Source organism: Ascaphus truei, unplaced genomic scaffold (assembly GCF_040206685.1).
Source record: "Ascaphus truei isolate aAscTru1 unplaced genomic scaffold, aAscTru1.hap1 HAP1_SCAFFOLD_1920, whole genome shotgun sequence".
Taxonomy (NCBI): Eukaryota; Metazoa; Chordata; class Amphibia; order Anura; family Ascaphidae; genus Ascaphus; species Ascaphus truei.
In genome coordinates, this window is record NW_027454824.1 from 37473 (window position 1) to 54210 (window position 16738).

The window sequence follows — 16738 nt, forward strand, 5'->3', positions numbered from 1 at the left end:
ATGAAGACAAGGCAATGCAATGCCAATGAATAGCTAGTGGCAAGCACAGGTACATAAAACGAAGTTTATGCTCCGCCAATTTATAAGGCACAATCTGAAGTTTTACCGCCTCATCGCCCTTTCGATTGTCCGATTGATCTTTTGCCTGTGTAAGGAATCCGCTCCTGGTTTGGCTGAAACCTATTCCTTACAGAACTACTTCTAGACAACCCCCCCTTGAATCTGCAATCAGTATCACCTGTGCTTGCAATCACTGAAGCTCTGTCTCTGTGCTCCGTCATTGGAGGAATTCCTTCAAACCCCTGTCCTTTGATTGGCTCCCTGCCCTTCTTATACTGGGCTCTCCCTTTTCCTCATGACTGAGCATAAACCAAGATTCACTTGGATGTAACTGTTTGCCACAAACACTCCTGCCTTAGCCTTGCCTTGTGTAAGGCCTCGGGGGACACCTCTCCCAAAGAGGGTTCCCCCCGCGATGCCACTTACCCGGCGTGCTCCGGCTCCATGACTTCACCGCCGCGAGCAGGACCCTCCTTCCTCCCCGGTCCCCGCGCTTGCCACAGGACACGCGCACGCAATCACAGATCTTTCTGTCCTCCCGCAGGAGGAGCTACCGCCCCCAGCTCGGGTCGTGCGTACCTCTCCCGTGCGGTACACACGTCTGACGCGCGTGCACCGCCCACAAGCCTCGCATCAAGCTAATCAGCTGTGGTACTGTCCCTCACCCATCCCTGCCTCCCATGGGGCTGCTCCTACGTTCCTCCCACTCTTCCCATTGGGCTCTGCTCTCATTTATACCCTGCTCAGCCATTTCTTCTTTGGCTGAGCATAGCTTTGTGTGACCTGTGTTACCCACGGTCGTGCCTGTCTCAGTTCCTGTCTCTTTGTCTTCCTTAGTGATCCCTTCTGTACCGAACCGGCTTGGCTGTGGACCCGCTCTTGGCTTCGACCCTTCGCTTGTACCCTCCCTTCCTGAACTCTCCGACATTTTACCTCGGCTTCCGGATTCTGACCTACCCCCCCCGGCTCTCGGTACCAACTATCTTCTGGAACCTCCCTTCTCGTCTGGCGAGTATCTTACTTTATCTTATACTTCCAGACGCCTATTTTCCACTTTCCAGTCGTGTCCCCGTAGATGTGGGTGCAGTTGTTACCCATCTCGCCTCAGTTTCGGGGTCTCTCCTTGTCCATGGTGAGAACAGCGTAACACCTTGTTCCAGTTGCCTGCTGCGTATCCTCCTTGCAGATGCCTGGTTTCTGTATCCTGCTGCATAACCTCCTTGCAGAGCCCTGCTTCCTGGTTCCTGTGCTGAAGCGCTGAATCCCCAGTGCTAACCTTCAGTGTTCCTTGGCCGGTCTGCATTCTCCCCTTGCAGAGGCCTTCATCACGGGCCGCTCCCGCTCCTCACGCAGAGGCCCTTCTGTGACGATTCAGGGGATTCCTTCCCCTTCTTTCTCTCCCTCTGTCCCATCTCTTTCCAATCCTTCTGCCCTTTCCCACTCCTGTCCCGCTCCGTCTACCTCTCTGCCCCACTGCCTCAGCGCATGCCCCGCAAGTCTCGCTCACCCGCGCGGTCCTCAAGCCCATGCGGCAACGCTCCCTTGCTCCCAGACACACCCTATGCCCACGGCCAGTACCTCACCTTCCCTGGCGGAATACGCACCTGACTCCGTGGTTTAAGGTCGGTGTATATAGGCATCCCCAGCTCTGCCTCGTGGTCCAGTCCCGGTTTGTGGCGAGCACGTCCGTTACAGCCAGGTTCTGTTCATCTCAGAGGAAGGTCTTATCCACTCACTTCCAGAGACTAAAGCCATGAACGATTACATCCTGGAAAATCTTAAAAGGGGGTTCATACGAAAATTCTTGTCTCCAGCCGGAGCAGGGTTCTTTTTTGTCAAGAAAAAAAAAAAAAAGACGGATCTCTTTGCCCATGCATTGACTATAGAGGGCTTAACAAGATCACCCTCAAGGACCGATACCCGTTACCACTGATCTCAGAACTTTTTGATCAAGGCTTAACTATCTTCACCAAGTTAGATTTGCGTGGTGCCTATAAATTTGGAATGGATTCCCCAGGGGGGGTAGGGGGGGAGGGAAACGAATGGAAGACTGCCTTCAACACAGGAGATGGCCATTATAAGTACCTAGTCATGCCCTTTGGTCTCTGCAACGCTCCGGCTGTCTTTCAGGACTTTGTCAATGAGATCATCCGCGATCTTCTCAGTTTCGCATAGTCCACCTCGACAATGATTTTTTCGAAGTCTCTTCCAGAACACAGTCATGTGTTACAATTAGATTGTAAGCTTCCCCAAGCAGGGACTCCTCTTCCAAAATGTTACTTTTATGTCTGAAGCAATTATTCCCATGATCTGTTATTTGTATTTGTTATTTATGTGATTGTCAGGTGTTGTACTACTGTGAAGCACTATGTACACTAATGGCACTATATAAATAAAGACATACATACATACATACATACATGTACTATTAGGCATTTGCGAGAACCATCTTAACACCAAGTTGGAGAAATGCCAATGTCATCAAACTTCCACTGCATTCTTGGGGTATATCATCTCGGACTCCGGGTTCTCCATGGATCCAGCTAAACTCAAGGCAGTTATGAACTGGCCACGCCCCATCACTCAAAACTATACGTTTCTTGGGCTTCGCGAATTACTGTAGGTTTATTCTGAACTTTTCTTCTTCCACGGTAGCACCCATCACAGCCTTGGGGGAAAAAAAAAAAAAAAGCTGCTTCGTGGCCACAAGCGGCCACTCAAGCCTTTGATCTCCTGGAAAAAAAAAAAAAGGAAGACTTCGTATCAGCACCTATACGGATCCCAAATTGCCGTTTACTTTGGAGGTGGACGCATCTGATGTTGGGGCCGGAGCCATCTTGTCTCAAAAGGAAGTTCCCTCAGGCCAGGCTCCACACCTGCGCTATATATCTATATCTATATATTAAAAAAAATGAATAAAATATATATTTTTTAAAAAAATTTCGGCGGAACAAAATTATGACGTCGGTAACCGGGAACTTCTGGCTATCAAGCTTGCTCTTGAAGAATGGAGGCACCTGTTGGAGGGTACGGAGTCCGATCACCATCTTAACAGACCACAAGAATTTACTCTACATAGAAGGTGCTCGTCAGCTAGGTGCTAGTCATGCTCGTTCGTCATTTTGTCCCCCCGTTTCAATATCATTTCCTCAATACCAGGTTCCAAAAATTCATGCCCTTTCTAGTCAGTTCTTAACCGAAGACAAGTCCGAGGACTATATTGAGACAGTTCTTCCGTCCAAGTACATTTTATCCAACACATCCTTCAGGACTAATCCCGTATTCCAGTGGTCTCAAGGTCCAAGAGGGCCGCCTCTACGCCTCCCCACGTTACCAGAGAAAAGGTCTTGGAGTGGGGTCATTCATCCAAGTCTGCTGGACATTCCGGTACCAGAAGAACCGCCAATCTCATCGAACTAACCTTCTGGTGGCCCGGCATTCAAGGAGATATTAAGGTATTAGTCAAGGCATGATCCACTTGTGTTTGCAATAAAACTCCTTGGAGCAAGCCACCCGGTATTTTACTGTAACACTTGCGCTGCCCACAAACAAGACAAGACCCCGACACTGAAGTGGGAAGGTAAAAACACCACACACCCGCAGCAGCGACGGCGTGCCTGGAAGGCGGATAGTTTAGCGTTGCCGGGTCTGGGTTGGAGAGTGTAGGAGATGAGGTATACATGCCGAGTTCTTGGATTGGAGAAGACAGGATAGTAGGGGTCCATAAGCCGTGCTGTGGTATTGTAGAGAGCAGCGTAGTCCGAGTCCGTATGCCGTGTTCAAGGGTAGGAGAGATCGCCGTAGTCGAGCGTATGCCAAAGTCCAAAATCCAGAAGGGTCCACAAGCAGAGTCAGTACACAAGAGGTTAACAGCAAAGGAGACAGAGCACTGCACAACAGAAGTGAGCTTCACGAGGCTTCATCGGATTATGCCGAGCAAAGCTTTGGAGGAATCAGGAAGTATTTACAGACAGGCAGACCAACGGGAAAAGAAGGCGAAGCGGAGGCGCAGCCCTAGCAGAGCTGGGATAGGCTGCAGGTAACAAGGCAGAGAGGAGAGACTTGCCACGCAGCTGGGGATCGTCGCGCGGTAGAGATGCGCGCGCATGCAAAACCAGGTTCCGTGCGGCAGCTAGAAGAGCTGCGAGTGCCTGCACTCTGAGCAGGGAAGCGTGCATGAGCAGGAAAAGTGGCCGCAGCAGCTGGTGAGGGAACATGCCGCAAAGTACATATTCACCGATTCCTTACATTTACACCCTCTTCCCATTCCGGATCATCCCTGGAACCATTTGTCTATGGATTTTATTGTAGAGCTGCCTGTTTCCAAGGCAATGAACACCATTCGTTTCTCATCCCTTTAAGAGGTCCTCCTACTTCTTCCAGTCTGGCGGATATTTTTGTCAAGGAGATCCACAAACCATTGTCTCCGATCGGGGATCACAATTTTTCTCCAGATTTTGGCGCTCTCTCAAAAGAAGGGATTTCCTTAAATGTCTCTTCCGGATACCACCCCCAAACCAATAGTCAGACGGAGAGAACCAAAATCAAACCTTGGAGCAGTACCTGCGTTGTGTCTCGGATACACAGGATAACTGGACAGATCTCCACCCCTGGGACGAATTTGCTCATAACTCACTACGGAATGAATCTACTCGGGAGTTGCCGTTTTTCATTAATTATGGATTCCATCCATCACGACTTCCTTTATCCTATTCTTCTGGGGTACCAGCGGCGGATAACAGAATTTATCTCTTCAAAGTCTCATGGAGAAAGATTGAGGAAAATCTTAGATCCGGAACTACTAGACAAAAGCTCCAGGCAGACCGCCACAGTAATCAAGAGTTTAGTCCAGGAGACAGGGTGTGGCTATCTTCCAGGAACATACTGCTCAAAGTACCCACGCTCAAATTGGCACCCAGATTTCTTGGCCCGTTTACCCAGGATCATTCCAGTGGCATATCGCCTACAACTTCCTCCGATGAGGATTCCATCTGTGTTTCATCTGTCTCTACTTAAGCCGGTCTTCCAGAGCTCCAGTTTCCCGGATTCCTCTTCACCTCTTCTCGTACAGGGACAACAGAAATACGAGGTCCAGTCAATCGTATACTCCAGGCTTTCTAGAGGAGTGGTCCAGCACTTAGTGCACTGGAAGGGGTTTGGACCAAAAGAGCAGTCTTGGATCCCTAATCGCCAACTCCTTCGACGTTTTCATCTGAAATATCCCCTTAAACCTTTTTGGAGTAGCCTGGGGGTCGCTCCTGGGGGTCGCTCCTGGAGGCTGGGGGTGGGGGGGTACTGTAACGAACCAGGTGTCACGCCGCCCTTGGGGCACTCCCGCCTTACTTCCTCAGTGCTTCCCGCTCCCGACAGCACGTGCTCGGGACCCACGCTTCCTCCCTGCAGCGCAATGCTTGAGCACGCACCCGGCTCCCTGCCAGGGACACTGGCGGAGGGTCCTGCCACCGGTTTGCACACCAGCAGCGCGTGCGACACTTGCGCAACGCACACAAGTTCCGCGTCAACAGGTATAATCTCCTCATAGCCTAAACCTATCCCTGCTCACGGTGAGGACGCACCTCCATTCCACCCCTTCTCCCACTGGTCCCTCACTTATATGCTCAGCTGTTCCACATCGGCTGAGCATAATTCATGTTACGTTGGTGTTTTCCACTACTCTGCCTTCAGTCTTGCGTTGCTGAACCTTGTTTGTGTACCGACCTGGTTTGTTCCTTGGACTCCGCACCTCCGTACTCCAGACCCCTGACCATCTGCTTCTCTCCTACCCTGACCTCGTCATTCGGACAACTACAACTCTCCAACCCTGACCACGGCTAATCGTACCTTCAAATGATCCAGACCTCTCCTACCGTGACCCCTGCAAGTATAACGACGACCCGTACCTCTCCAACCCCCTCAACCAACCTACACTCCAGACGCACCCTTGTGGCGTTTATACCCATTCCCACCTCAGCTCCGGTATCCCGCCTTGTTTGTGGTGAGCACAGCATGACACCAGCATCATTTCATGTCAACAAGCAGGTCTTTACAAACCTCAATGCCCAGCTTCCTGGTTGCCCGATTGAAGTTCCCTAGTGATCTAGCTTGTTGCCACTTCCTGTTTGTCTAGTGTACCAAACCAAGTTGACCTTTACTACATTGCTTCTTTCCTAGCCTCAACCTGGCTCGCTTCTGACCACCGCTACCTTCTTACCCCTGACCATTGCCTGTCTAGTGCCATTTGCCTACCTCTGTCTTTTTGTCTGCCTAGTATCTCCAGAAACTGTGACGGATCTGCCTGGGTATCTTAACCGTTTACACCGCTACCCATGTGCAGGAATCCCGGTGGCGCTACTTTGACAGGACCCTTCGAATACTAAGCCCTAAAGCCATTAACACCGATATCCACGAGATGTTATTGTGAGCTCTTTAAGTCCAAGGAGGCCATAACCAGGAAATCGAGCATCTGTAGACTGATCTAAGCCGCTTCTGTTCCTGGACCTCAAAAATCAGTTACCTAGCAGAAGCTTCAAGTCCCATCACAGAGGCCCTACAGTCCAAAGCACAGATGGGTCTTTCAGTTTAAGCTCACGGTGGCAAGGGATGGCAGCCAGAACTCAGTCAAGGCCCTTGCAGGAGTTACCAGGAGAGACAGACTAGAGACCAACTCCCCTAAAAAAAAGTGTGGCGGTGAGGCCAGCCTGGTCATGGGTGCCGTCAAATCGCAGTGGCAACTTCCCAGACCCGTAGAAAGGACCAGAGTCTCAGCTGGCATCACAATTTTCCTGTCAAAGACCCTACAAAATATCTGAGATCGTGGTTTAGTCAAAGCAGTCTGTCCTCAGGAAGCTTTGGGTCACAGGTTTATTTTTTGCTTCAGTAGAGGATATTAATGTTTTTACAATTGATGTTTTTGGTTATGGTAGACTATGCTAGCCTTAGGTAATTTTTCATAAACATTTTGATATAAACAAGAGTACCTCTTGCCACTTACATGCAGGAGGTACCTATATTCCTCAAATGCCTCCAGGTGTATTGATATCCAGTCACTCGTGGGACAGTCAACTCACCCATATGCAGGATTTCATCTTGCGTGTGTGATGATTAGTTGAAGACTAAGAACTCAGCCTCAGACATCTGTACAATGCATACTATATTGCGACATTACGGCGCGCTCAAGTAATAATCCCTCATGTGTTACTGGTTCATGAACATTTTTACCATGTCTACCAATTTGTACTACTCTTGGGTCTGTGACTTGAAATAGTAAATACAGGCATACCCCGGTTTAAGGACACCCACTTTAAGTACATATCGCTCAATAGGAAAACGGCAGCTCACGCATGCGCCTGTCAGCGCGTCCTGAACAGCAATACCGGCTCCCTACCTGTACCGAAGCTGTGCGCAAGCGGGGAGACTATAGAGCCTGTTACAAATGTGTTATTTACATCAGTTATGCACGTATATGAAGATTGCAGTACAGTACATGCATCGATAAGTGGGGACAAGGTAGTGCTTCACTTTAAGTACATTTTCGCTTTACATACATGCTCCGGTCCCATTGCGTACGTTAATGCGGGGTATGCCTGTACTGAGATTTATGCCTCTACGTTGCTCATGCTAGGAAATGTGTGGGTGCTTAACACATGTATCCTCTCCTTTTTTCCCTACCCGTGTCGCTTAAAAATAGGATGTGAGTAAGTGATTGGTGAGACCTGGCGCTAATTAAATGCTAGTGATCACTTAAAATACAGTGAATATATAACACACATATGATGGTGTAAAAAATTAAAGTGACTAAAAATAGTGCAGTTGTGAAAAAGTAATATAAGTTGTAACCCCCTGCTCAGACCCTCTGGAAGGGACTGTCTTGACTGGTCCCAGATGATCAATGCGCTTTTTCTCAACCCAGGGGGAGCATGTGGGAAAAAACAACAAAGAAAAAACACACCAAGTGCAGACAATAGTGTTCAATGATGAAATAATGTGATGCTTGGCTCCTATATGCTGCCTACTCACAGAATGTCAGTAGGATAAAGACAGTGGCGGGGTATGTGGAGTCTGGTGGGTCTCTCTGGACACAGACAGGAAGCAGATAGGAAATGTTAAAAATAAATAATAGCGTTTTATCACTATATCAGTGAAATGGAGTGTGTAGATGGTTGCGGTAACATATAGAGTACTTGCATAGGCAAGCGAGAGAACCCCTTTAGAACAAGCACCCGTGGCATTTAATTAGCGTCACTTCCGGTGGGAACGATCAGCTCCATCGCGTCACTTCCGGTCCGGCAACAGATTGACAGCTCGCAGCACCAATCCTCTCACTTCCTAGGCGGGTCCACTCTACGCATTTCGCCACAGGAATGGTTGGCTTTTTGGGAATTGGGATGATAGCAAGACATTTCAAATACGCCACTTCGTAAACTGTCGAACTACTGGGGTAATTTACCAGGCGGTGTGTCAATGTGGCAAAAAATATGTAGGAAAAACAAGCAGACAATTACGAAGGAGGGTCCTTGAACACATAGGGACCATACGGAACATCGAAACCCCACTGGCCAAACATGTTAACACTGCACATGGGGGGGACATCTCACATCTACGTTTTAAAGGCATATACCAACTTCCAGAATCCATTAGAAGGGGGGATTGGGGCCGAGAACTTCTGAAAAAAGAGGCGAAGTGGATTTATACACTAGGTACCCTGTAGCCACAGGGCCTGAACGAGGGCTTTATGTTTGCCCCATTCATTGGCTAAACAACACAGACATTAAGCTAGATAGTGTATGCACCTGTCCCAGGACTGGTTTCCCCCACTCCCCGTTCCTGAGGGGTGGGTAAACGCCAACTTACCAGCTAACATCTGGGTGACTATGCCCCCCTATGTCCTCTTAGGTCCAACATTGGTACTCAATTTTGTCCCAATTGACCTTCTGCTAAAAAAAAAAAAAAAAAAAAAAAAAAAAAAAAACACACACACACACAATTTTGCTCCCAAACAACGGAGATAAATATATATACTGATATTTTCAGACCACTTATTGGGTATGATTCCATGGACAACTTTGATCCCAGTATCACTTTATATGGTAGATTATTCACAGCCTAATTGCCTCCTTACTTGAAGTGTTACATATTTGCTCACTACCCCCACTCCCGATGTAACCATTCAGGTTAATCCTTAAGATACCTGCCATTACTTTGTACAATAAAGAGACACAAAACTAAAGCTTTATTGATCTAATACTTACCTTAGCGCCGACCGTTGCCATGACAACGTGTGCCTATTTAACACATCGGCTATCATGGAGGCGGGACCACCTTGAGAAAGCGCCAGAGCGACGCGAAACAGCTGTCGGTGGAGGACGCACTTCCGTGACGTCAGCACGTGTCAGTGCGGTGTGGAACGCAGCTCCGAGGCGATCGCTGAAAGGGTGAGCTGTATCTAAGCGCCTTCCTACCCCCACAGAGACTCCCCCCACCCGGCTAACTAACGTTCTGTGGTGTTCATTAATACACCATGCCGGGTGGAAGTCTCCACAACATATGCAAAGTGAACCTTGTGTGTTCTGTGTGCATCATTAAGCAATCAAGATGGTATTACAAACACAGAACAACTGAGTGTATATCTATCCTCACTACATACATCTACCTGCATAGGGGGATCTGAGCTATTAATACCATTACAACTGGCTCATAGACGCCAACACCCACTTGACACAGTATTTGAAATGCATTTTTTATCTCTCTCCCTATCCGGTTAATTTAATGTTCGGTGGTGTTCATTAATACACCACACCGGATTGGAGTTGTATACAGTATATTGTATATACACTAAGAGGACCCTTCTATCTAGTGTACATATATAGGGGCTCCATTCATCTATATACAGACCATCTAGTGAGTCCTATAATAGACCTCACGGTAGACTCCTGACAGTATATTTAGAGTGTTATCCAACTTTAACCCCTTCCTCACCCGGATAACTAAATGTCCGGTGGTGCTCATGAATACACCACACCGGGTGGGAGGTGCATAGAGTTCTTTAGTGCTACACTAAGTATATCTGGGTATTTAGACCAGACCTTCACTCTATACCACTTCACATTGTGGGCACAGTAAATTAAAACCGTTGCACTTTGAAACATAAATTGCTTATACAACTTCACCTTACTATACGGTGCCGTTTCCACAGAAGTTCGTGGGGAGTTACTCACTTATTAATATCTACCTACGTGAGAACTCCCGAATAGGCTGAGGCATTATATTATAGACAGAGACTGCGAATGTGTCATGTTGAAATCTCCTGTACACATTATGTACTTGGCCCTCAGCCTATCTTTAGCTACATAGTAGCCTTTTTAACCCTATGTTATATACTTATGCGTCGTTTCTAGGGACCTTTATATATATCATTTTTGTTGATTCATATTTATTGGAGTACCCAAATGTATTGATCTGTATATATGTTCAGATTGTGAGTGCGGTGACACTGTACAGCCATCACTTACTATATGGTTTCCACGAGTACACTCTTTGAATCAATTCATTCAGTGTAGGTATATATTTATATGTCCTGTCCAGTACATCCTTGATAAGACTATAAATATTTATACATCTATATACCTCACTGAGGCATTAGCTAAACATCTATTCTGCATATGCCAGTTAACTAGTATTCCCTAGATCCACATGGCAACCAGCCTAGTCTGGGAGTTAGCTGTTTAATTTGTTTTTAATAGTTTTGTGCTCACTGATACCCTAATTATTTAATAAAGGTTTATTTATCTACACCCTTTATCACCCCACGAGTGCTTGTTCTAAAGGGGTTCTCTCGCTTGCCTATGCAAGTACTCTATATGTTACCGCAACCATCTACACACTCCATTTCACTGATATAGTGATAAAACGCTATTATTTATTTTTAACATTTCCTAGCTGCTTCCTGTCTGTCCAGAGAGACCCACCAGACTCCACATATCCCGCCACTGTCTTTATCCTACTGACATTCTGTGAGTAGGCAGCACATAGGAGCCAAGCATCACATTATTTCATCATTGAACACTATTGTCTGCACTTAGTGTGTTTTTTCTTTGTTGTTTTTTCCCACATGCTCCCCCTGGGTTGAGAAAAAGCTTAAAAATAGGATGACATGGTGAAAATACACTTGGTCTCTGATGACCCAAGTTCATCTTGGTTCTGGTATTTATCGAGTTTCCCTTTCCCAAATGGTTTTGTATGCTTAGATTTGCAGTAATTTGCCTTCTCCACAGATCTTGCGAACCTTTGCTTGGTGTGCTGCCTGGCAGCAGCTCTCATACCAAATAGGTATACAACTAGAGAGCATTACTACTGTGAAACCATCTTAATGTAAAAGGTTTTAAAAACAGCAAGCCTATGTTTGAGGGTTATGTCAAAAAATAAGGGGCCTAAAGGAGACCCATCCATGTGTTCTTTGACACCTCCTTCCATAAATACTCCTGTTTTGTTTGCCACACCTTAAAGAGGGGGAGGGAAATTGTTTTTTAACCATTAACACTCTTGCAATCTTGAGTTCTCCCACCTAATCAGGTTGCAAACTCGGCATAAGTGCTCTCCTGCAATCTTGGGTCAAATGATTAAGGCATGTGGGGTACTAAATCTCTGCTTGTCTGACAAGATTGAGGCCATGAGATGAACACCCCAGAAATATGAAAAAAAAGGGCAATAAGTCCCATGGTAGGCTGGCAAGAAAAGAAAAAAAAACAAAAAAAAAAAAAAACAGTACATCGCCAGTCTGAATAATATTTATGCCATTCGTTTAAAGAACGGTTCCCTTACTTATGACTGGTAATTCTGAAAGAAATTCATGACCAATTCCAAGAGTTATATGATGGTATGAAAGTCGTGTTGACAAAAACCTCAAGTGAATAAGAAAGGAAGGCCCCTATTATAGCACTCCTAATGGATGTAAATGGTGAGATAACTATTAAAGTTTTATTTTAATTATGACAATAAAATAATGGTGGACACCAACGAGAATCACCTTCCTGAATATATTAAACACTACTACCAAATTGTAATAGAGAGCAGCTAAAGCGATAACCGCCAATAGTGTATTGTTAATTAGGTAAGGTTAGAGAACATATGCATTAAAAACTCCTTGTGTAGCAGGAGTGGTATATTATTGAGTACAATACCAGGATCTACTGTGTGTAAAACCCCAATAGAGCAGATTGTTGGTGCCAATTCTGTACTGAGATTATAAAGAGCACAATATGGCTCATGCACTGTTCGCAATAATCATGTGCTCATTATATGTAGCAACCTTTGTTACCATTAAAACTTGTTGCTAAACAGTGCAGCTCATACCAGTTTGTGTATCATGCAGAAAGATACACTAATTCTACCCAACATTGTGTCTTGATGCCAGCTTCCCATATTAATGTATATGTGCTACTGCATATTGGTCTGGAGTGACCTGTTGATTTCAGCCTAGCCCCAGGATAAGAGTAGTATTCTTCCTCAGGTGGGCTTATTGTGACAAAATGTAGTGTAGATCAAAGTCACAAGGCTTAAATGTTAGCGGCTGATAGCTAATCACACGCACACAATTTTATTATGTCATCCAAGTTTGGCCCAGGGTTGAATTCAAGTTTGTTCACAGCCTGGAGTTCTGCTGATATGACTGGAGTAAAGAATTTAAGAGCTGAGAATTGCATCATTTTGCTTGTAAGGGCCACAAATAAATACAGACAGAGAGAACAAAATATCGTTTACAATGATAGCTTCTCAGACTGCTACTTTGTCCCCAAATATCTTGATATTGGCTCTATCGTATTCTTTAATCAGAGTAGTAGCAATAAATGCTTCTAAACGTTATCTATGGTTTATATGCGACTCCCTCACTTTCCATAAATGTAATAAGAATGTCTCTCAGATGCTTCGGGAGGCTGTGGCCACAATGGATCACTTTCCCATGTCTGGTGGTATTGCCTTCTCCTCAACCCACTGTCATCTCAGATATGCCATATAATTAACAGCATTTTAAGCACGTCATTGAGACCGGACCCATGAACAGCCCTATGCCAACTCCTGATTAATACTGAGTCGAAAATAAACTGATGACCAATTCGCACAGGAACACGGTGCTGGATAGCAGCATTATCGTTAAACCCCACTATTCGACTTTAATGTTACTAAACACAAGATATGGCATGCTCATGGGAAGAATCACTTATTTTTTTAAGGAGGAATGTGCTACATTTTCCAAAGTCTGGGACACATGAAATGCTTATATCAACAACCCAGCTTTTGGGATGTCTTCAGCATTACCATGTTTTGGTTCACCCACCTGCACAGCTTGCATATAAGAAGATCTTATTGCCATGACAGCATTTCCCCCTTAGACATCTGGGCCAATTATACAATCGGTGAAGGCCGATATAAAATCTACATATGTATTGTCAAAGATGTGTAGTCCTGCCTATTTTTTCAATACCATAAAATCACACATAACAGTTTAGTACCCACTTGCTTGTGGATTTATTAACACAAGACAGAATGCAAGAGGCATCTCCAGCATGATTGCCTGTCTGGTAATACCCAGCGCTGCAGGCATGAGTGGCATCCCCTTTTACCACAAGTGTATTTTTTTGGTAATACGTTATAAAGTGTACAAAAAAAAAAAAAAGTACCATTTGCAAGTGTACACAATATCCCAGCGATTTTTACCTCTGATGTAAGTTAAAATGAAGGCATTGTACTGTGATCTTTTGATTACTTATTTCTGACAATATATCACTGTCACAGTACGGTTTTTCTTGCACTAGTCACCATTAACAGTAGCACCCTGCTCTTGTTTTCTTTGATTTTCACAGCTTCTGTAACAGTCTACAATCTCACAAAAAAATCAGTGCTCAGCTACCACAGGGCGTTTGCAGAGAGAATGATTACGGAGCAGAGGACATAAAGAAGCCAACTAGAACTTGTCTCCATATCCCCAGGGAAGAAACTTTTCATTAGTTTGCCAAGTCCTTAATCCAAAACAAGGAAGACAAGTTCCCCCCTCATACAGCTCTTCAACTCCTGCAATACAGGACTGGCTTACAAAACGGGATGAAGGCAAATATGTAAAAAATATAAATGTGCCCATTGCGATACAGCTAAAAAGTTAATACCCAAGAAGGTTGCAGACCTACAGTATCTGCATGTCCACACTGCATGGAGGAAATGTGCCTCATATGCACCAAGATGCATTTTCCATTAAACACAACATTTGTTATCACCCGCTAGCTGCATGTCATGTGATATAACCGGACATCGCCGCCACAATATGGAGGTTTAAAGAAAGTAAGGGCATGGGAGGGGGCATGGGAGCTTTATGGCCCATTTGTCTTTGTGGAAGTAAAACTTCCAGCTCTCCACAAGGGAAGTGCAGCCGGAGAAGTGATAACGCGGAGTGAATCAGGCAGCGCTATCTGTTCTTTACAAAGCCTGGGGAGCAAGAGTTCTTGTAATCAAATACTCAATATGGGAAAGCCGAAAGTTTTTTCTTTCATAACTAAATGTTGTACTTCGTACCGACATACGTAGCAGAGCCCGAGACACGAAACCAGCGGGGAGACTCTAGCGTGGCTGCACCACGGGGGTCGGGGCCAGCACCACCCCCCCCTATCCCCTATCCCACGGGTAACCACCCCCATCCTCCAGCACCCCATGCCGTGGACCCCCCCCCGGGGGGCACCCCACTCCCGTACCAGTATTTGACGATAGCGGTGACTTGCAGCGGGTTGGGCTGCTCCGGGTACAGCCTCCGGCACTCGCCGTAGATGGTGTGCAGCCCGGGGGGGAACAGGGGCGGGAAGGGCTGGGGCGCGGGGGCGCCGCTAGGCCGCAGCTCGTCCATCTCTGGGCGCAACTCGGACAGAAGAAAAACAGTGACCCGGGGGTGGGGGGAGCCCGCGGTGAGAAACTGGGCCTAACGAGCGCTGCTTTCCCGCGAACTTCACTGCGCCTCCCCGCCAGGGACCAGTACGCGGCGCCGTGCAGCCTGCTGCTGCTAGGGCGGAGACGAGGGGGGTCCTGAGGGGTCGACACCACTTATTGGCTACCGCTGCTGCCAATCAACTGCGCCGTTGGGTGGGTCTTGCTGAGCGCACGCCCCTACTTGCCCTCTCATTGGCTTTTATCGAATGCCAATCAATGCGATACTGTGCAGGCAGATGCTGGAGGGGGAGGGGTTGACTTCTGTAGCATTCATTCCAGTTATTGGCTGCTCCTGCTGTCAATCATCTGCATTTCTCTATGGGTACGCACTAGTTGCTCCGCCCCCATCTCCTTGGTAACCTGAGAGAGATGTTCCCTGGATGATGTTTATACACAAACACCATTCCACTCCCCCACGTATGTCCTCTGGCTGTATAGGCCGCTTTTACATTTCAATAGCCTTTTATGTCTCTACTGTTAATTTTCACAATAGGATACCTGTTTCTACCTTATCTTATTTCCCACTTCCTCTCAACATCCATTGCAAACAGATATCTCTCTTACATGCACTGTATATAATAATGTTCTTTCTGTATTTCTGCCATACACGCCGAAGGAACCTGAGAGGTTCGAAAGCATGTAACACATCAACTACTTGTTGGTCCCAAAAAATGTATCATACCACCTATCATACTCCCAGTGCTTCCTTTTGTTACTACATTGATGCAGGAGATAGTGTTACTCTCCTCCGGCACTGCAAGGGTTAAACACATGTATTATCAGTGCAATACTTACCAGGGAAATACTCAACCTATATAGTAGGCAACTTTGTGGCTTCCTCGAAAATATTCAATCATCCAGGATGTATCTGTTTTACTTGCTTGAATTAAGTAGAAATAGCCGTGTTAGTCCAGTTGCGATAGTGCACAGTAAATGACAGTACTTCAGTATTAGGTGATACCTTTTTTTATTTGAACTAACAATAGATATTATAAGACAAGGTTTCTAGAGTTCTCCTCTCTTCCTTAGGTCAGCAACACTGATTCACAAACATTCCATGAAGCTGAACTGGGCTGTAAAAAAAACCCCAAGATAATCTATGACAGGAGATGTGGAGAATTCATGGCAAAAGGGGATAGTAAATAAACAAACAGGACAATAAATGGATGAATGGGTTAATGAGAAATGTGGAGAGCATATGGGACCATGTATCCTTCAGCAGTTTTTAGGGGGTGGGTGTGCAGCTGGAGAGATGGGTTTGAAATACAAATTAACAGATGTAGGGACAAACATTAGAAAAAATTCTGAAGGCTTGTAACAAACCCCATATCAGCATTAAGTCCTCTTGTTTTAGTATCAAAGAGCATTATCATTTTTAGTTCAAATATTTTCCGTTCTTCAGTGCTTTTAAACATTCCTTTCAGGATTTGGATCTTTAAATCATTTATGGAATGATCTGGCTGAGAAGTGGTTTCCCACTGGACTGCAGTATCTTCCTTCTTCATGGTGTGTTATTGTGTGTTTGTGTAGCTTCATTCTGGTTTGACGATTTGGGCCTGTTTCACCAATGTAGCATCCTTGGTCACATTTGTTGCATTGAATCATATACAGCAGGCCTGCACAACTCGTAAAGCGAGAAGGGCCGAACTACTCCAAGGAAAAAATATTTGGGCCGCACGGGTAAAATAATAATCATCATCATCATCATCTCTCA

General features: G+C 45.9%; 1 protein-coding gene across 1 annotated transcript in view; it reads right to left on the minus strand.

The window, feature by feature from the left end:
• LOC142477077 (suppressor of fused homolog) overlaps window positions 1-15088 on the minus strand; it is a 50238-nt gene extending 35150 nt beyond the window's left edge. Inside the window, exon 1 of the mRNA XM_075582130.1 lies at window positions 14796-15088. Coding sequence (XP_075438245.1) covers window positions 14796-14944 — 149 coding nt within the window. The 5' untranslated portion in view covers window positions 14945-15088. The remainder of the gene's footprint in view (window positions 1-14795) is intronic.
• Between the last annotated feature and the right edge of the window lie 1650 nt (window positions 15089-16738).